General features: G+C 40.4%; 1 protein-coding gene across 6 annotated transcripts in view; it reads left to right on the top strand.

Annotated features, from left to right (window-relative positions):
* PDE8A (phosphodiesterase 8A) overlaps positions 1-21,095 on the top strand; it is a 160,337-nt gene extending 139,242 nt beyond the window's left edge. For 5 of the 6 annotated variants that reach the window (XM_052807819.1, XM_052807820.1, XM_052807816.1 and 2 more), the window contains 11 exons: positions 162-239; positions 1,502-1,572; positions 2,217-2,381; positions 4,776-4,824; positions 5,084-5,219; positions 7,949-8,147; positions 11,899-12,116; positions 12,972-13,104; positions 17,634-17,798; positions 18,727-18,856; positions 19,620-21,095. In XM_052807819.1, coding sequence (XP_052663779.1) covers positions 162-239; positions 1,502-1,572; positions 2,217-2,381; positions 4,776-4,824; positions 5,084-5,219; positions 7,949-8,147; positions 11,899-12,116; positions 12,972-13,104; positions 17,634-17,798; positions 18,727-18,856; positions 19,620-19,726 — 1,451 coding nt within the window. In that variant the 3' untranslated portion in view covers positions 19,727-21,095. The remainder of the gene's footprint in view (positions 1-161; positions 240-1,501; positions 1,573-2,216; positions 2,382-4,775; positions 4,825-5,083; positions 5,220-7,948; positions 8,148-11,898; positions 12,117-12,971; positions 13,105-17,633; positions 17,799-18,726; positions 18,857-19,619) is intronic. The other variant, XM_052807817.1, reaches the window with a different exon arrangement.
* The last annotated feature ends 630 nt before the right edge of the window (positions 21,096-21,725 follow it).

The following is a 21,725-nucleotide window of genomic DNA, read 5'->3' as shown; positions in this document are numbered from 1 at the left end:
ATTGGGCGAGAGTTTAAAAAGGAGCTTTCATTGGCTCTCGTCTGCTGAAGCATTGTGGTAAGTGTCACTCAGCTGCTATCAGGATTTCACTGAGTTTCAGTTCCTTTGACATACATCTTAGGCACAACTTAATGTCATTCTACATGTCATTTTCTCTACAGATATTCAGACTGGCAGACACAAAGACAGGAGGAAAGGATCACTAGATGTCAGATCCACAACATCAAGAGGGAGTGATGGTATGTTAACAAATAGATTTTTCTGATTTCTATATATATTCAGATTTTTATGTGCATACATATATACACATACAAATATAGGTAAGTGTGTATGTGTGTATATATACACAAACACACACATGAATAAAATAGCAAGTTATCAATTCACGAACAACTTTACATTTGTCAAATAGTCCCATTTTCTTATCTTGAACTACTTTGAGTCTTTTTTTGAACCAGTGGAGAAGGGAAGGCTATCGTCTACTATCCTGCCTGGAAGACCTCATGAGATTCAACACAGATACTTTCAAGTACAAATGGCAAACTCTAAACCTAACAAATTATTACATTTCTTACCTCTTCTCTCGTGATAAAAATATGAAGATAATTTTTTTACGAATTTTGTTTTCTTTTCACTGTGTTGTATTTTGCTCTATTAGATCACCCCAAACTTGATAGATGAGTCACATATTCAAAACTGTTGCTGATTCTTACATGATTTTGTTAAAGCATACATCATTACAGTCTAGGCAGCATACACTAGTGAAACATGGAAGTGGGTCTGTGGCAGTGAGAACACAATCACGCTCCAGTGTAGCAAAAATGGCATTGATTCTTCTTAAGAACTGCTCAGCACAAAGAGTAACAGAGATGTATCTGCATTTTATAGGTAGCACAACATAATTATCCAGAAAAATCCCATCTTGGCCTTTTCTCTACAGAACCAAAATTGCTAACTGATCTAAAACATTTGTTTTTCAATTTCCAATTAATAATAGGCCAGAACCTCTGGTGTTCTAATTTGGCATATCTATCTTCACTTCAAAGGAGCTTCACGGATTTACCTCAGCTTGGAAGCTGACTCATTATGACTTGTCATGTTGCATCAGGCAGCACAGGTACATGTATCCCGTAATAACCTAAGTACAATAGTTACCTACCTGTGCCTGCCAGTTTACACTCACACACACCTGTATAGTCTTTTAACTGAGTTTTTAACTGATTATTTTAATTAGTTAAAATAAAAAACCAAAGCCATGATTTTGCCAGGCTGTTACAGCTACTTATCTCTAATCAGGGATATCAGTGGTTCAGCAAGCATCTCTTTGCACTTGTGTGTCCCCAGCATTACAAGCATGTGTACATATTTTGCAATAGATTGTCTCTGAAGGGCACAGCAGGGTAAGCAGTTCAGAAAATGAATCAAGATTTCTTGGCTGATTCCCCCTGTCATGCCTTGTCGCTGAAATCAGGATACAAATTCTGCTTTATTTTCCACGCAGGCAGCTCACAAAGGCGGCACTCTTCTATGGCCAGGATACATTCCATGACTATTGAAGCACCCATCACGAAGGTAATGTGCACTGTCACTAGCTGTTGTCAGTTGTGCTGTACTGAAATACTGGGGCACAAGGCTCCAGTAAAGCATCCACACTGAGGAGCAAGGCAGTGCTGGCCTCTGGTGCAACGTCTTCCCCTGTTCTACCTGCCCAGTGGTGGCACTCCAAAAAGCTAGATGCTCTGAACAAAGTTCTCCCAAGCCTGCTTAGTAGAGTGCCCTCCATGAGGTCATTGCATGACCCTTTTTAAGGACTTTTGCCTATGCGAAGGAAGGACTAGAGTTCCTCCTTCTTACTTATGCATTGCAAACTGCTTTCTGAAACTACTCAAGAATTTGGCAAAAATCAGCTCTTTAATAAACTGAGAGAGGCAAATGGGAGAAGGTTATATTAAATCCATTCAGAGACATTTTGAGGCTGTGCCTTGAACAGGAAAGTCATTAATAAGACTGCTGTCTTTAAGGCCACGATCTTGTTCCCAGAGTCAGTAGCAAAACATCAGTGTTTTATCAACATCCCTTTCATTTTGATTCTCTCACATGTGGATTAAAGTTGTAGATCTCGTTTATTTGCTATGAGTTTTCCATAGTAATTGATGAGTGTCTCTGTTCTTTCTAAAATCACTTCTAAATTCAAAACATGTCTAATGCTAAACTAGGTAATAAACATCATCAATGCTGCACAAGAAAGCAGTCCCATGCCAGTTGCAGAAGCTTTAGACCGGGTTTTGGAGATTTTAAGAACCACTGAATTGTACTCTCCACAACTGGGAACAAAAGATGAGGATCCACATACAAGTGACCTCGTTGGAGGGTTAATGACAGTAAGTACATACTGCCACAAACAGCTATTGATTAATGTTCCACTGCCTGATTTTCCCAGTTACTCGGTCTTTATCATCTGGCATGTGCTTTGCGTCTACAATGGCAAATTTTCAGGAAAAACTGCACACCTTTTTTTGTGGATATTTTCCCCCCCTACATTAATAATGTAGCTCTGAAAATGGGAAGAAAATTGCCCAGTCCCTTTGAAGCATTAGTTTTGCTAGAAGTAGAGAGGAAAACCAATTCTTTTTTCAATGTGATTCATTTTAGAAAGGTATAGATGGGAGAGGAAGAAAGAAAGATAGATAGACACTTGCATATATTAATTAGGATTAGAATGGCATGTTTGGGGGGCTTTTCAGTGTATAGAAAGGATGTGTTTTCAAAAGAATGCAAAATATTTATTTTTATTGCTATTTCTTGGATTATATTTGTACCAGTAGAGACTCGTAGGAAGATCAGAGTGCTTTGAGCTAGAAACATGAATGTTCACATATTAAAACAAAATCATGCTCCACAGAACTCATAATTTAAATAAATAAGGCAAGAAAAAGACTGAAGAAGGCATGTATTATGTTGTTATGTTATGAAAATAGGAATGGGGGCATTGGAAAAAGAAGCGTTATACCCAAAGTTGAACAAAGGGCACGTAGCAAAGCAAGAAATGAACCCAAACCTTCAGAGCCTGGGGTCTGACCCTCCTGATAATAACTAGATGAACTTGGATGAATGTTACCTGTGCCTTAAGGATACGTGTTCCCATTAGTCTGTAGGTTGCATATAAAAGGCTACCTCAGGAAAAAATTTGACAGTGTGTTGGATGCAAAAAGGCTCACAAGATGTGAGCTTTTCAGAGATGTCTCTGGACTATTATAATTTCATGCTGTAACTATCAAGATGCCTTTGCAGTATCTTACCAGAATCTTGAAGCAGTTTACATATATTTTTGCCTTTTAAAATATCAGAGCAAATATCTAATCAGGAGAAACATACGAGAACATGCAAATAACAATATTGCAAAATACAAAATCCTTACTAAAAATAAAACAAAGGCTATTTTATGGAGCAATAGAAAAGCTGAGAAAATCCATTTCAGAGCATGAGGGTATATGGTATAGTATGAGTTTTAAAACGATCTGGGAGAAACATTTTCCAGCAAAGGGTCTGTTGAAAACAGAATCATATTATTCCATTTCACGTTCAGAGGTTATGTCTGAGTAGGGGAACAAGTAGTAGGTTATTGGATTTGAACTCTCAAGGAGAATTCATGATGGGAAGGGCATTTGGAGTTCAAAGATGGATTTGCCAGATACAATTACACCTGCTATTTCAACTCTTAAAAAAAATGAATCTTTGATTCTAAATGATAGACAGCATCTGGTGTCCTAAATATTTGTGTCATAGCAGTGCTATTGAAGAGTCACTGAGCCAGTTATAGGAGTAGTACTCCCTTTCCTTTTAAATTGCAGAACTCTGGACTAATTTACTTACAAATGTGAAAATAAAAATGAGATATAATAATTCTTTTAAGTGCAGACATTGCATGTTCAGATATAGCATCCACATTTACTTCTGCTATACTTTGGGTGCATAACATTATTAGTAGGGTGCATTCAGATTTTTTTTTTTCAGTAACTTTTTTTACATCATGAGCTAAACATTAATGTGCAGTAACTAACAGCTGTATGCATCAAAAGAGCAAGCAGGATTTGGGCCACAGCATTTAGAATTATGAGCTGCAAAGTAAATATTAAATATATCATTCTGTTAGTTTTAGTCCTTTGTCTCAGTTTGCACATCTAGGCATCATGCCAGAATTAAGCCTAGGAGCCACTGAATTGGAGAACAAACAAGCATACGTTCTTCTTTGATAGAAGGGAAGCCTCAGAGTAATTTGTTGCTCTGCAATCCCAGCAATAAATCACGAGATTCTTACGCTGCTGAGGTGACCTGATCTGCCAATACCAGGGGGAGGAGAGCAGAAGCATGTCTCCATTCATTCTCTCCCACCACCCACCTTTGCTTGTTGATGGGAAGTATGCAGACATACCGTGTCTGCTTTGTGGCACGCATCCAGAACCTGTGTGTGTGTTGTCCAGACAAAGGTGGATGTGAGGCTGTAATTCCAGACCTCCATCTGCACCTGAGAAATTTGAGTTTCTACCTATCTGAGTTCATATTGTATCCCATATCATGCAGTTTCTCATCCATTATGAACTATTTGTAAAACAGGCAAATCTTAACAGTACACACAAATAAAGGAGAGGTAGCTTTGTGACTGTGACAGGTTGCAGTCAGGCTTCTCTGAAGTCATTGTGCTACTGTTTGGTGTCATTACCTTATAGACCTTTTGTACAATACCCTGCATTTAACTCTCAACTTTTATTGAACAGGATGGTTTACGAAGATTATCAGGGAACGAATACATATTGTCAGCAAAACGTAAGTTTTAATTTGGTGGTTACTGATATATTAAAACATGTTAAGAGATTTAAGAAATGGGAAATGTGATCAGATGTTCTTTTTTATAAGCATTGCTTGGTTTTGTTTTATTTTTATTTATAACCATTGCTCAGCAGCATTACTGAGCTTTATAGAAATGAGAGTTGCCAAGCATTACTACAGAAAAGAAAACATGTACATTGAGTAAATGTGTATCTCAGGGTTATTAATAGTGATCTGCAAATATATTCCTCAACAGAAACTCATCAGGTCGCTGGCAGTTTGATCTCTCCAATCTCCCTCAATGACATACCCCCACAGATAACACAAGCAATGGAAAATGAAGAACACTGGGATTTTGATATCTTTGAACTTGAGGCTGCCACCCATAAAAGGTCAGTAAACTCAAGAGCTCATAAATTGAAGTTGCTGAAAACTGACTTAAATGTCATCCTGTAATCAGCTCTTTAATTTCTCTACCTGTGCTTTTAAAATGGAATTACTTCTATTTTTAAAGTCAAATGTTTGAAATTTTCTCATTGTCATTTCTAGTTGTGTATGAACCCATTAAATACCTTCTGTTTCATCATACACTATTTCCTGCAGATTCCCAGTGGATTTAAGTGAAGATTATGTATCTTTGATAGGGTATAATAACAAACCAACATCATTTTAAAAGCCTTCCTTTTCTGTTCTTAATAATAGAAAAGTTCTACAAATCAAATTGTTTTCTTGTGGGGATTCAAATTCAAATTATGGCCAACTACACACAAAGTCAACATGCTGGTCTTAATTTGATCAGTTGATACAGATCATGTTTTATTTTCTCTCCATGTAATTGGGTAATTTTTATTCCTATACAGTTCAAATACAGCTTTTCAGCAGAATTCCCATTGCCTTTCTCTGGGATTAGAGGAAGGTCTTTATTCTAAAATCTTGACAGGCTACATTTTATGTATAAGATTAACTGAAGAATATTTACTGATAAGTAGTAGGGCATACCAATTTCCACCACAGAACTTTTCAAAAGAGATCAGCAGTTTTGATAGACTGTACTTCATTAGTAGCAAATGCTCCCCACTAAGACTGTAAATTGATCTTTCTTTTTAAATCCTTGTTTTTATTTTCTGATGCTTATCAAAAGTTCTCCTTTGGGTCTAGTTTCATGTATCATGCTTTGTCTTAGCTTAAAGCTTCTATAAGACAGTAATTTGGAGGCTAGATCCTGCAATGAATTGACTATCTTAAACCCTCGTCAAAACCCTAGATCTGTAAGAGCTTTGAAAGGTATTCAAAAACAATGTCTAAGAAGGATATCAGGCATTTAGTTAACATACACACACTTCATTTTTAGACCATGGTTTTATGAGCCAAAAAAGTGGAAAAATAATCAATTTTTTATTCTTCTTTAAAGTGATTTTATTGTAAGTGAAGAAATTTACATCCAGTTACTTTAGGGTTTTTTTGCTTTGCTACGTTTCCATTTCTAATGAAGTGTTAGAGATACAGTAATTAAAAAAAAAAAGTAAAAATGTAGTCAGTCTGTGTGATTTACAACATTTAATACGCACATTGCAGTAACTTAAGACTTAATTATCCTAGCCAACATGCATGAGATCACCAGGTAGCCAACATGCATGAGATCACCAGATAGGTTTCTCTGTGCTTACTGATTTGGAGAGACCACAGAGGGACAAAGGAGGTACTTTGTTGCCTGTCTTCTTACTAAAGAAATTATAATTATGACTGATTTCTGCTGTGTTTAAATAAAGGCAATTAATTTATTCAGAGAATTAAAGTGATCTTCAGTGAATCACAAGTATGAATATGTTATTACTATTGTCTTCAAGTCCAAGCAGACATATGGTAGTAAAGCGAAGATAATTCATTAAATCTAAGCTTTAGTGCATTACAGTTCACAGACACAGAAACCTGGAGAGACCTTTGTCTGACAGTGCTACGTGGGGGGGGTTAACGGGGATTTAACTTTAGTATATTATGCTTCTAGTATATGACACAGTATTGTTGAGTGTTTTTGCCAGAAGAAGTACATCCAGCTCTAAAGTACCTCAGCAACTCTAAATGACCTCACCTCACCTGTCAGGTGCAGCTAAAAATCAGAGTGCTTGATGCATCTGGAATAAAGCAGCAAAGTGAGATGCCAAAATAAGGGTTTAAGATCTATTTTTAAGAATCCGTATTTGAAAATATTTACCATTATACCTGTTCTTCTTAAGCAAAAGAATGTATTGGACAAGAAAACAGTGATATTAACTGGGTTTGGAAAAAGGCTAGTGGACTAAAACTTGATTTATTTTTTTTTCATTTGCTCTATTAAACATATTGCACTTTCACAGCTTTCAGATTAGAAATATTCTGTACTGCTGTTCCAATCTTCATTCACCTGCCAGTCATCTGGGTTTAAATTGTGCAGTTTGGCCTGGGAGAAGCAAGAGTACTGGAATACAGTGATGTTGGCTGTTTTTGGAGACAGGTCTCTGACTGGGTTAGCCTGAAGGTTCATCTGGCCCTTATAGTCTTCTAGAAGTGGCATACTCTGGCCTGGTCATTTGCTTCCAGAATACCTCCATCTCTCATCCTCCATTGCATGCAAAGTCAGTGAGCAATGGAAGCCTGCAAGGGTGGGCATAAAAGAAATGGAGCAGATCTGCAGTGCAGAAACAATAGTGATTGCAGCATTGTGTAGTATAGATATAATTAATCTAACTGTAAACAAGCTAGTTTAGGAATCTATGGCAGCAGCAAGATTACCTCCCTCCTCTTATGCAAAGAGTTTAGTACTTGCTAATTTGTCTCATTTTGACTGCAGTCTGCCAACATAGACTCCCCAAGCCTCAAAATACTGCTACATGTAGTACAGCAGCAATATAGAGCCTTTTTAATATTCCCAGGAGTGTCAGGAACTGGCATGATTCTAAGAGTGTGCATGTGATGGGTAGGCAGAATATTTCTACAGGTCTGGATTGTAATTATGTAACAAGTCCTTATACCTAATCTGACATGTCATTGGTTAAAAATGCTGTATAGATTCATACTATTTATGCTGTGTAATATTCCTTCAACCTTATTTGGTTTAAAATTTTGTGTTTATTTTTCTCCAAAGGCCTTTGGTTTATCTGGGTCTCAAAATATTTGCTCGCTTTGGAATCTGTGAATTCCTAAACTGTTCAGAATCAACTCTAAGGTCATGGTTACAAGTTATTGAAGCTAACTACCATTCCTCCAACTCCTACCATAATTCTACTCATTCAGCAGATGTACTACATGCCACTGCTTATTTCTTGTCTAAAGAAAGAGTAAAGGTAAGTCCACATTTATAAGAAGCAGTGTAGGTGGGAACAGGTACGTTCAAAGGAAGATCTCGCAAAAAAAGATGCAGAGAGCCAAATGTCTACCTAGTGCCAACCAGTTTGTTAACTCTGAGGTCTAAGAACTGGGCTGCTTTAAATGAGTTCTAGGATTGTCTTACAGTATATGTGGAAGGATGGATACTAATATTACAGGAATTGAGCTGTTCTTGATGGGAGAATAAGAAAACCTCCTTTTAAAACAAAACTTCTTTGTATAGTTAAACTTTCTCAGGTAGTTGAGCTAATGACACAATTATTTTTGTGACAGTATATGCCAAATCCAGATTTAATGTAATAAATCACCATCTCTTATGCCTCATGATTGTCATTTTGCAGAAGACTCCCAGGACAGTATAGGCCATAAAATAGGTTTAGTGCTTCCAAAGCTATATCACCCCCCTGGACGAGACGCCCTGAGGCTCAAAGAGACTGCATTGGAGGAGAGTATTGAAAAAGATTACTTGTCACAGTTCCTTGTACCATAACACCCACTGGCGTATTAGAGCCACTGACAACCAGAATAAATCAGAGCAACCTTTGTTCTCACCTGCCCAGAGGGCAGACTGAAGAAGGGGAGTTAAAACAGTGCTTGCATGTGTATGCAGTGGAGTAGCAGTACATATTTCTGAGTTGCATTTTTGGATAGAAATTCCTACCCTGAATTGGCCTGCCTAAGGATAGTGCTAGTGATGGGCACCTGGCTGAGACATCTGTGACTGTAAACAAGCTTCTGACAGCTCATTAACTGTAGTAAGTCCCTTAACCTGGAGCTGCAGCTCATTAGTGTGCTCTCCAGAGGCTGACTTACAAATACTATATGCCAAGTGGGAATAGAACTTCACTGGATATTTTCAGCCCCTGATTTGCCAGAGGTTTAGCTGGTCTTCCCAAGAATATCTATGAAAAACAGACAAGATCTGGACTCACTTTAGTGCCACAGAAGCATGACTGCTTCCTCCTTTTCCAGAATGTTATTTCCATTCCTCTGTAGACATAGGAAGAGAAAAAAAAAATTGCAGCAGCAGAAGGAGCAGAATCAAAGTTCAAAATTCTCTCTTTATCTTTTCAAAGTTACAGCCCAGCTGCTTTTGCATTGTCGAGAGTTCAACTTAACCTAAATACAGAAGGCCAGATTCTGCCACTCAAATTCACACTGAGATTTTTTTCAGTAAATTGAACTCGGTTCTTGCCTGGGAAAATTTTCTCGCTCCCAAATTGGAGCAGTATTCTCAGAATCATTTCCACTTGTGTGCCACAGGAGTTAAGATGACAAAGTTAGAACACTTGACCTGAAGTTGGGGGTGAAGGTGCTGTAAATCCCTGCAAAGTTTGTTATGTCAGTCTCAGGAAGTAAGGGTAAATACACTGCTGTGGTCCTGCAGGTCAAGTATTCTCCAGTTTCTGGCCACTTCCCATCTGCACAGGTCTTTCCCAGCCAGACTGAGCACTGGTCACTGTGTCCCTCTGAGGACAGCCTATTCTAAAAATCTCTCTTCTAACTTCATACCACAAAAATAGAATCCCATGAGCAGCAGCTGAAAGAAAGAAGGAAGAAGCTAACACACAGCAAATTGTATTTCAGACAATGCTAACTATGTAACTAGAGCAGAAATAATTCTTTGCCTTTTCTTGTACTCCACAAGACCCTCCTGACAGTCCTCAGTGAATATCCTAGCTCCATCAAAGTCAGGTCACTGCATTAATTTCAGGAGGTGTAAAGTGGGGTAGGGGCTGTCTTTTCACCTACCAAGTCTAACCATTCAGAATGGTACTGGCAAAGCCACTAGAGAATTTAGACCTTAAATTCAAGCTAATTTGAATGGAAATTATCTGCCCTGCTCCCAGATTCAACTGAGAATATTTCTGCTCTTGTGTCTCTCTCATTATATTAAGATTTCTGACATAACTGTTTTGTATCTGTGATCCTTCACAAAAAGCCAGCACAAACAGCATAAAGGCTAGTTTCCAAACTCATACAATACATTTCTGAGATGCTTGGTTCTTTTTCTGCTTTATGCTATTTAATACAGTATTAAAACTTATGTATAAAACCTTAAAAGTCAAATAGTTTGTATTTCATTAGAGGATAGATATAATTAGACATAAAGCAATGACCAATGTAAGTAGACATAAAGCATGGAATTGAGCATGCTAAAAGAATGAGAATCTGATACAGAAAGTAGAGAACAGTGTGTCATGTAATTTTTCCATGGATGTAAACCATCGAGTATTCTTCGTAGAATTCATATTAGTTGTAGCCCCAGGACACTGTTGTTATAGAACTGGATATATGGGAAACATTCCTTACAACTGTAAACCTAGCCAGCACGTAAGTGAAATGTGATTAGGACACATTAAGTTTCCAAAAGAAATGAAGGGGTCTGGTGGAAAGAGAGTAATTTTTAGCAGTGTTGGTCTTTTTTCCAAGCCAAATACCCTAACTCCAAGTGAAGGTGGTCTCTGTGTTGTTAGAAAACACAAACTAATTTATTACTTTGCATTTCTTTAATTTGATGTGCTTTGTCAAAGGTGTGGCTTGAGCAAAATTCAAGAGGCACAAAATGGCCAAAAAAGTCATGCAGTGTTCAGTGAAGCTTATAATGAATTTTCCATTGCTCTGTCTAGAACATCTGACCCTTACTGATCTGCAGAGTTCTGGTTTTTATTCCTCAGCAACTTGGCTTAATCTTATGGACAGAGTAGGGTTTCTAATGAGTCTGCCGGAGCTGTTTAACATCTTTGTTGGCAACATGGACAGTGGGACTGAGCGCACCCTCAGCAAGTTTGCCGACGACACCAAGCTGTGTGGTGTGGTTGACACGCTGGAGGGAAGGGATGCTATCCAGAGGGACTTTGACAGGCTGGAGAGGTGGGTCCATGTGAACCTCATGAAGTTCAGCAAGGCCAAGTGCAAGGTCCTGCACATGGGTCAGGGCAATCCCAAGCACAAATACAGGCTGGGCGGTGAGTGGATTGAGAGCAGCCCTGCGGAGAAGGACTTGGGGGTGTTGGTTGACAAGAAAGGTCAACATGACCCAGCAATGTGCGCTTGCAGCCCAGAAAGCCAACCGTATCCTGGGCTGCATCAAAAAAAGCATAACCAGCAGGTCAAGGGAGGTAATTCTCCCCCTCTACTCCATTCTTGTGAGACCCCACCTGGAGTACTGCATTCAGCTCTGGGGCCCCCAACATAAGAAGGACATGGACCTGTTGGAGCGAGTCCAGAGGAGGGCCACGAAGATGATCAGAGGGCTGGAGCACCTCTGCTATGAAGACAGGCTGAGAGAGTTGGGGCTGTTCAGCCTGGAGAAGAGAAGGCTCCAGGGAGACCTTATAGTAGCCTTCCAGTACCTAAAGGGGGCCTGCAGCAAAGCCAGAGAGGGACTTTTTACAAGGGCAGGCAGTGATAGGACAAGGGGTAATGGCTTTAAACTGAAAGAGGGTAGATTTAGATTAGATGTAAGGAAGAAGCTCTTCACTGTGAGGGTGGTGAGGCACTGGAACAGGTTGCCCAGAAAGGCTGTGGATGCCCCATCCCTGGAAGTGTTCAAGACCAGGTTGGATGGGGCTTTGAGCAACGTAGTCTAGTGGAAGGTGTCCCTGCCCATGGCATAGAGGTTGGAACTAGATGATCTTTAAGGTCCCTTCCAACTCAAACCATTCTATGGTTCTATGATAAAACTAGGCATCCTTTTATTTTCAGCAAACTCTGGATCCAATTGATGAGGTTGCCGCACTCATTGCTGCCACAGTCCATGATGTGGATCACCCAGGAAGAACAAATTCTTTCCTGTGCAATGCTGGCAGTGAGCTAGCAATTCTCTACAATGACACCGCAGTGCTGGAGAGCCATCATGCTGCCCTGGCTTTCCAGCTCACCACCCGGGATGACAAATGCAATATATTTAAAAACATGGAGAGGTAAGCTTAAAACCCAAGGTCCTTGTCTGCCCACTAACAACTCTCACTTTATTCTGTGTAACATAAGATAATGCAAACAAGTATCGTAGAGGAGGGCAGTGCCTTGTGGGTAACTGTCCATAGCCCTTGTAGAAGTTTGCTTCTAAAACAGTAGAGTGCTTCTGCCTGTCCTGCACAGACTCAGGATTAATCCCATGGTTTCAGTTCCTCCTGTGGATAAAAAAACAGACCTTCTCTAAGAAACTTAGTGTAAATTCTGATGTTAGCAAGTCTAGAAGAATCATTTTGTATCATTGGACGTTGCGGACAAGCTGTGGCTGAGTGGGTAGGTGTTTGCTGGGTAGAACAAGGATAGAAAGAGTCACAGAAAGACTAAAAAACTAAAATGCCTTGTTGCAATGGGAACAATAGTGAGGACCTGTTGTTCTTCCAGCCCTAGAAAGGCATTTAAGGTGAGGATGTAACCATTGCTTTGGCCCTTTCAAGATACAGCAGAAAAGTATCCCTGAAAACTTGGCTGGAGCATGAGCCACTGCTGAGTGTCTGTGCTAAAAGTCTTGGGAACACGCTGGTGCATGTCCTGGCAGCCTTCCTGAGTAGCTGGTGCCTCTGATTCTGCCCAGCTTTTGCACTGTTTCTCCTAGAGATCCAGTTGTGCTTCTAGCATATATGTCTGCACACCAAAGGGTACTTCATCCAGCATAGCTGCAGCTGCCCAAGCCTTTATTACTGTTCTTTCTTCCCACAGCACCTCTCTTCAACGGAAACGGTCTGTGGCGTTTTTGTTAGACTTGTTTTAGTAAGCAGCCCTTTGTGAACCAGCCAACATTCTTAATTGTTTCCTTCTTTAAACAGGAATGAGTATCGAACCCTTCGCCAAGCCATTATTGACATGGTCTTAGCAACAGAAATGACAAAGCACTTTGAGCATGTCAACAAGTTTGTCAACAGCATTAATAAGCCCTTGGCAGCGCTAGAAGAAAATGGGGTAAGCGACACTGCAAGTCCTCCTTAAAATGACTAGGCAGGGACTGGGAACCCTTGGCAGTAGGAAATTCCCATATGGTATTCTAAGAAAGTTCATCAGAAATGTGGAGAAAGACAGACTAGAAATGTGTCTTTCACCTCTGGGTTTGAATGCCCTTCTGCTTAACATGGTCGTCACACATTTTGAGGGTGAGTGGGGCTCACTTGGATCCTATTAATATTGAAGTGCTATGATGTTGTACTTGGAACCAGAACCTTGGGCTATTGTATATTTTCCTGTTAAAAATGCCATTTTGATGAACCCAGTCACTCCTGTGGAGAGAGTACTAGTGGCAAGGCTTGGCACTGTTGTTGGCCGTTCCTGGAAAGGAGCAAAGATTTGCCTCAGAACAGAAGCTGAATTAGTCCCTCACTCACAATGGGAACCGCTGGTGGTGCAGCATAAGGGCAGGTATATTGACTGCCATATGGTGCATTCTCTGGAAATGAGGGCCTTCACTGCTGCCTGGCAGCATTCATGGGTTTCCTGTCTACTTTCTTTAAAAAATCAATTTAATTTGTTACCAATCAAATCAGAGTAGGGTAATGAGAAATAAAACCAAATCTTAAAAACATCTTCCCCCCCACCCCCCCTTCTTCCTGGGCTTAAGTTTACTCCTGATCTTCTCTACCTCCTCCCCTTCAGTGGCGCAGGGGGACGGGGAATGGGGGCTGTGGTCAGTTCGTCACACGTTGTCTCTGCTGCTCCTTCCTCCTCGGGGGGAGGACTCTTCCCTCTTCCCCTGCTCCACCGTGGGCTCCCTCCCACAAGAGAGAGTCCTCCACGAACTTCTCCAAAGTGAGTCCTTTGCACAGGCTGCAGTTCTTCATGAACTGCTCCAGCATGGGTCCCTTCCACAGGCTGCAGTCCTTCAGGCACAGACTGCTCCAGTCTGCGGGCTTTCCCACGGAGTCATGGCCATCTTCGGGGGCATCCACCTGCTCCGGCACGAGGTCCTCCACGGGCTGCAGGTGGATATCTGCTCCACTGTTCACCTCCATGGGCTGCAGGGGGACAGTCTACCGTCTCACCATGGGCTGCAGGGGAATCTCTGCTCCGGTGCCTGGAGCACCTCCTCCCCCACCTTCTTCACTGATGTGGGTGTCTGCAGGGTTGTTTCTCTCACATCCCACTCCTCTCTCTGATGCAGGTTTTCCAGCAGGTTTGGTTTTTTTTTTTTTCCTTCTTAAATATATTATCCCAGAGGCGCTACCATTGTCGCTGATTGGGTTGGCCTTGGCCAGAGGCCGGTCTGACTTGGAGCCGGGGAGGCTTCTAGCAGCTTCTCATAGGAGCCGCCCCTGCACCCCCTCCCCTGCTATCAAAACCCTGCCACACAAACCCAATACCATATCATATAGACATAATCAATACCCATCTGGAACCCCATGGACACAATAAAATTGCCTGGTAAGAACTCATTCTGAAAAACCACACCAGTTTCAGTAACAGCTTCAACCAGCAGTTTTGTTGCCAGTAAGAGCAGTGTATAATTTTGTTGGAATGGTTTTTTGCAAAGAGAAGATTTTCAGAAATGATTATAATAAAGTGCATCGGTGGCAACGTCCTGTAGGAGCTATAATGGTTTTATGTGTTTTCTTACCATCTTTTTTAGAAGGCACATTTATGACTGCTGCATGTAACGGGGGAGGGCAGTCTTTTTATTATCTGAAGGTGGGAGAGGAACAGGTCTTGTTCATTCACCCATCAGAAGCAGACTGGATCTTAATTGGAGGAGAGTACCTTTGTCCACACTAGAATTAGCTTTGTTCTTGGCACCCAGCGATGCTAATGAGAACTACGTGCATGTGAAGCCAAAGTCCCAGTAGGATACTGGTTTTACTGACTAAACTAGAAGAAAGGCTGTTAAGTCCTCAGTTGGACAGCCTCTCTGGGTGAGTGTAGCAGCATTCAGCATAGGAGGGGAAGAGACATGGAGGAAGAGAAGGGAGCTGCTGCTTCTGGGTGACCTTGTGGAGTGTGTAACTCTCTAGGGCACATGGTCCTGCTGGAGGGCTGTGTACTGGCCTTGCTTGGTGCGCAGAGCCCCTCCTCCCAGCCCCAAGAACTGGGATGCAGCAGTTTTTTGAGCAGCAGCATCCATCCAAGGAGCCAAACTCCTCTTCTTGCCTGTTATGGAGAGCTGAATAGCTGTTGCTGTTGAAGAACGGGGCTTGGACCTGTACAGTCAGACAGTAAAAACAAATACAGTGACGTATAGAAATCAAAAAAAGTTTAATTCTGCCCTTGAGCCCCAGGGTCTGCAGGGAAATAACTGCCCCATAAGGCATTTGTGATTCCCAGCAAATTCTGCCCAAGGATGGAAAGAAAGACAGAGCCTATGTAATTTTTATTGAAAACAAGAAGCAAAATGTTTCCCTTCTTTTGGTTGGGAGTTTCTCAGTTCAGCAGGTTCCTATTAAAAGGCCTGTAACGTGTGAGTGGGTATACCACCAAATCATTTGCTGTGCTTGTTGCTAGTAGAACAACACTGGCAAATCCTCTTTCAAGTCTGGTTGTGTATCTGGTTGCAGTGGCAGCGTGTGTTTCCTGGCCTGGTTTCCAGTCATGGTGGTGACTCAGTGTAGTGTTTGCAGGCTGAGCTGCCAACCGTGTGTTCCGAATGGGACAGTTCCACTTAGTTTTTTTATTTATTATTTTTATACATATTTGTTCAAAGAGCCATGCTGAGAAGCTGCTCTGTTTGTTTCCTTTTTTCTTTTGTTTCATAAACTGAAAAAAATCTTTTCCAGCTCCAGCATCCTTTATCCTCCCATTTCCGTTCATGATGTCACCTAAGCCTATGACAGGAAGCCAACATCTGACATGCAGAGACACCTCTGCACTCTGAGCAGGATGCTGGGACTAAGCACAGTTAGCACATTTTATTCCCAAGACATCCGCATACAGTGCCCTTGGTTTGAACAGGTCACAGAAGCGAACATCCTTTCTTGATTCCTGGTGGTTTACCTACTAGGATATTCTCTGTTATCCTTAACTGAACGATCACTAATAATTTTCAATGCTTAATTTCCATGCTTGAGTTTCTGGAGCTTCCATCACTTTATTCTGGCTTTCTCTTACGTAATTTTGCCATGCATTTGGAGATGTATTCACCTCACTTTGTTTGCTCTGTATCTTCCCTTCCACATATCTAAAAATGAGGGAAGAGAATTGGTTTGGGAGTCTCATTTTGGTGAGAACTGTGGAGCTGGTGTTTCTGAGGCAGTATGCTACCAAATAATAATTTTTTTATTATTGTCATTTTCTTCCTTTAGGAAGAACTTTCTTCCCCCACATGACCTTTCTTCTGAAAAATATGTCCTAATAAAAGAACAGAATGTTTCTGCTGCTTTGTATCTCCCTCTTCGTACAAAATACTGCAGGAACTGGTGGCACATTATTATTATCATAATTATCATTATCAGTTGTTACTGTTACTTCTACACTGCTCTGACTATAGAGCAAGACCTTGTTAGGTGCCAGAGAAGTCTAGCATACTCCTTGCTTCAAAGAGTTTCTATTGTGAGTAGATGGTGTTGTAAATTTCTGTACCTACCCATCCCTAAAAAGTTAAGTAATAATACTGTACTTACAGGTAATTTTTTAAGATATTTTAATCCTGAATCTGTGTCCTTTGGAAACTTACTTCATCAGAGCTCCACAGAAAATAGCTTCTAATCTGGATCATTGGAGCCTTTACTCATATTAGCTGTATACTGGCTCCAAATATAGAGTACTGTTGACGCGCTTATATGTGCAGCCTGGGAACCAAATATAAGCTGTGTGTGGGCTGAAAACTTTCCTAGACTTGCAGAAGCAAGACGAGGCTGTTCGGAAGCATGTTTCTAATATATTGCTTTAATACTGATAAGCTCAGAAAGCAAAATTCCCAGTCAGATCAGAGACTGATGGGCTAACATGGGTCCAGTGGAAGGGAATGAGGAGCATGCCTGGGAGGCAATGTGGGATCTGACTCTCCTAATAGTAGCAGCGCTCTCAGATTGATTGATGCTCACGCCATTGAGGTTTGCATGCAGAGGATGACCGTGTGTGTCGGGTCAGTCTTTTTTTTTGAACCAGCTATTCCACTCTTAATGTGCAAGTCCATTAATCCTTGGATTTCAGCAGAGAATTACATTTTTCTGCCTACACAGTGCTCACCACTATGTGTGTAGTGATGAATGGATCCTCTCCACACTTTTAAGGCGGCAGGTAAGGCACAGAGGGATTAGATGACTTGCCCAAAAATGCCCAAGAGATCTGTCACAGAGACAGTGACTGAATCCAGAAACTGAGTTCAGTACTAGTTCAGAGCTGTGGCTAACATTCATAATCCCCCTATAAATTTGGTTGGACGTCAAATAGGGTAGCCAGTAGCAGGACTGATCCTTGTAGGATCTGCTGAAAGCGTTCCCAAGGCACAAAGCTTTTGAGTAAGTGCACAGAGACCTTGCTAATGGATTGTTTTTAATTCTTAAATGTTACAGAATAATGGTGATGGAGAGTCAATCAAAACTGTTCTCACGTCTCCTGAAAACCGTATCCTTATCAAACGTATGTTGATAAAGTGTGCTGACATTTCCAATCCATGCAGACCCATAGAACAGTGTATAGAGTGGGCTGGACGCATCTCTGAGGAGTACTTTGCACAGGTAAGGCAGCTAAAATGGGCTGCTGAAATTCCAGGTGAGCATCTCTTGAAAAGGGAAGAGAAGTGTGCATATACTGCCAGTGTCCCAGAATGTCTAAGGCTGCATTACATAATGTGAAAAATAACAACTTTTTAATTTTAAATGATGGGATATTACGCGTGCCGATACAAGACTAGATGCCTTCAGACAGACGAAAGTTGACAACTTCTACAGTGCAATTTTTGAAAAATTTAAGCTTTCATGTTGTTCAGTATGGAGCTGGGCTTTTTGAGTTTTGCCTGCAAATGTGTTCCCATCACAAGAGGCAGAGGAAGGGTGCCTTCTGTGTACCCACATTCTGGCTATGCTTCAATAATGGGATCATCAGCTCCTAGTGTTAGCATGGGAACAGCACTCACTCCAAGAAATGCTGTAAGACCTTAGCACACTGTGCTGCAGAATGGTTTTAGGAAGATGGGGAAAAGGAGAGGGCAGAGTCATTATTGCAGATGATAGACTCAATGCTGCAATTGGGACTTGGTACCTCAAGGGGGGAAAAAGAGGATAAAAAAGATATTTTGCCATCTCTGAGTTGTACAGATTGTCACTTCCGTCAGAGATTGAAAATGATTGAGCATCTTTTAGCTCCAAAGCAGTCATAATTTAATCAGTAACATGTGAAGTTACTTAGGGTCAGCTTTGTGTGTAGATGCAGAAGGTAAATGTATCACTTTGTGGGAAACACTGGAAGGCAATATTCGTCTGCTGTTTCGCTGAAACCTAGATGACTAGGTGCTCAAGATTAAATTGCTGCTTCTTCAGATTTATTCAGGTTCCTCTGTTTATTTAGCAGTTGCATGCTCTAGTCAGTGCCAAACAATCTGCTGCTAAAAGAAGCCAATTAACAGAATGTGTCTTAGCTGAATAATCACAAGAGTGTTTTTTGCAGACTGATGAAGAAAAGAGGCAAGGTTTACCTGTTGTGATGCCAGTTTTTGACAGAAATACTTGCAGCATCCCCAAATCCCAAATATCATTCATTGATTACTTCATTACTGATATGTTTGATGCCTGGGATGGTAAGCAAAACTTTGCTATATTTCCTGACAATAACTATTTTGTGAACATTTGAAACTACTGTGATACAAAATTGCTTTCTTATGGCTCCTAGAGAAAGGGGGAGAAAAGGGAAGGTTTCTGCGGTTCAAGTAAGCTTAATAACTTCATTATTCCTTAGAAGTATTTTGATACTGCTGCAAGCCATTCTCGTGGCTTCTCTTTAATATATTAGATTCAGGCAATGTTTAACTTTCTTCGTTTTAAACTTGCTTCTCTGTAAATGGAGAACAGAACATATTCTCCTTGATAGCACTTTGGGCACAGTCATTTTGTCCATGTTAATATCAGTTATTCTTCAAGACAAATTTCTACATTCTGGAAACTGCTTGGGGGAGCAGCTGTTTCCTTCCAAGTGCTGTCTCCGTGGTAAAAGTGGTCAGAAATGTGACTCTCCTGAATGCCAGATCATGACATGTGACTGAGATTTGATGAAGTAGAATAATTACAAGCATAATTAGCTATGCCCCTCCTGGAAAACTGAGTCCCTTTGCTGGGACTTGCAATACCAGTATTAAGTAGGCTTACAGAACTGTTCTCAGTGGCCTGAGTGATACATGAATGATGAAAGCTATACAGCCAAAACCATTTCAAGTATCAGTATGACAGATTTAAGCTTTCCTACTTAACACAGTTGCCAAGACATTTCAAGTGATATTTAAGCAGCAGAATCATGTGACTGTTTCGATTCTGCAAACTAAATACGCTCTGCCCTTTCTTCCCTAGCTTTTGCAGACCTGCCAAATTTGATGCAGCATCTGGATAATAACTTTAAATACTGGAAAGGACTAGATGAAAGGAAGCTGCGGAGCCTTCGACCACCACCAGAATAGCAATTAGACCACGGTGTGTAATTTACTAACCAGATGCATATTTATTCAAGCTCACTTTTATTCATGTGATTTGAGATTTGTTTTGGTCTCTTCAGTATTACAGTAAGGCTAGCCCATGCACTTGGGGAACTTTCAAATTCAAGAGAACATGAGGTCAGCAGTTGACTTCCACAAACTACCATGTGTGGACTCCGATGAAATAAGCCTACCAAGTGGAATTACACTGGATTGCTGCAGTACTTGTCCTGAAGAGGGTTTATTAGTGAACATATTTTTGTGATATCTTCATACCAGTATGTGAAGCTGGAAGACCTTGAAGAATCCTCATAAAAAGGACATTCACTAGAAGATTTTGCTTAATCCTCAATCCTGCAAGTGAAAAAGAATTATCTATTAATAGAGACTCACGGCTTTTATGAGAAAGCTACATGCTTTTTATAAGCACTTAAGACAGTTACATAGAACAATCAGACATTTAAAATGCAACTCTATAAGAAGGAATTTTTGATCTATGAAAAATAGACGTACTCTATTTTTTCACATCACAGAAGGTGCAATCATTCACTTCTGAGCACTACTGAAAGTGAGTTCTCTAAGAAATTTAGTAGCAAATGTAAAAAATAACACAAGAATTTTTGAGGTTGATCGTTAGCATCTATGATTAAAATGATACGTTTTATTTATTTTGTTAGATGTTCAATATTTTCTATGAATTTATAAATACTTAAAAGCCAAAGCCAACTTTAGATGCATTACAAATTTACATGATTCATACTCATTAATATACATTTAATTGATGTACAGACCTTTTATTTTCATAATGCAAATACAAAATACTATACAATGATACATTTTTATTGCACTGTAAGGATAGATGTGTATGTTTAAATATTGTCTGATTTATGTTAATTAAAATAAGTTTTATTGAAAAGCTCTCACCTGAGAATAGTAGAATAAACAAGAAATGTATACTGTCTGAGCACCAGAACTGCAGTAGTTCTCCCACAAACCAGTGATGACCATCTGATCTTCCCTTGGCAACAAAAATAATAATAATATGTTGGAACTTTTTGTTTTCTCCCATGAAATTTTATGACTGAATTCCCTGTCAAAGTCTGCCTTATTTTATATAGTATTTCTACAAAGCATTCCACAGTATATATGAAGAGGTAATACTAAACATCTAATGAATTTCAACATTTTATAGCCTATGTATTTTCCTCTGCCATGAAAGAAACAGAACATAAAACCACCAACAAAAACCTTTAACTCAAGAAGTTTGTAAAGGCTGTGTACCTTCACAATTTGAATGAAACCTTCATAGCAAACACCAGAAAATAATAAAATGTATATTTTAAGAAGCGTCAAAGTCCTAGCCATTTCATTTGAAACTTATATTTACTTTGTAGTTTGCAGACTAACAGATACATGAAATTCTTTTAAAAATAACTAAGATACTTGCTGTCTGGGGAAGGGAAGAGTTGAGGGGGTTGGACTGGCATAAGGGTGATGAAAGGTGGTACGTGGCTGTCAAGCCCCTGTATTTGTGGCCAGCCCTTGGCAAGCCCATCAAACCCTTGTGTGCCCTTGGACAAGTCTCTTCACAGCTAAAGGCAGTGCCACGCTGTATTCCACTGAAGGACTGAAAGAGTATCCTGTCAGCCTTCCCGGTAGGCAGAAAGGCACTCCAGAAGCACTGAAAGAATTGCTGACTATTGTCAGTGCAGAGGCAATTGACTTTAGAGGCATTTTGAACTATTCCTGAAGAAGCACAAGCAGGGGCGAGATGGATGATGGAGCAATTCAGGGACTGCAGCACTAGGAGCCTTAAAGAAGGTAAGAAAGGAACAGGTGACTGCTCTAGGTGTTACCTGTTTCTGTGTTTCTTCTTAATCTCCAAGCCAATGAGACTCATGGGCCACCACCATTTGTAGCTCACTACTATTCATGTTTGCATCATGCCTTTCTGCCAGTGCTGCCCTTACCCAGCTTGTGTGCT

The sequence above is a fragment of the Harpia harpyja genome, chromosome 14, assembly GCF_026419915.1.
Source record: "Harpia harpyja isolate bHarHar1 chromosome 14, bHarHar1 primary haplotype, whole genome shotgun sequence".
Lineage (NCBI taxonomy): Eukaryota > Metazoa > Chordata > Aves > Accipitriformes > Accipitridae > Harpia > Harpia harpyja.
This window is presented reverse-complemented; position numbering and strand designations above follow the sequence as displayed.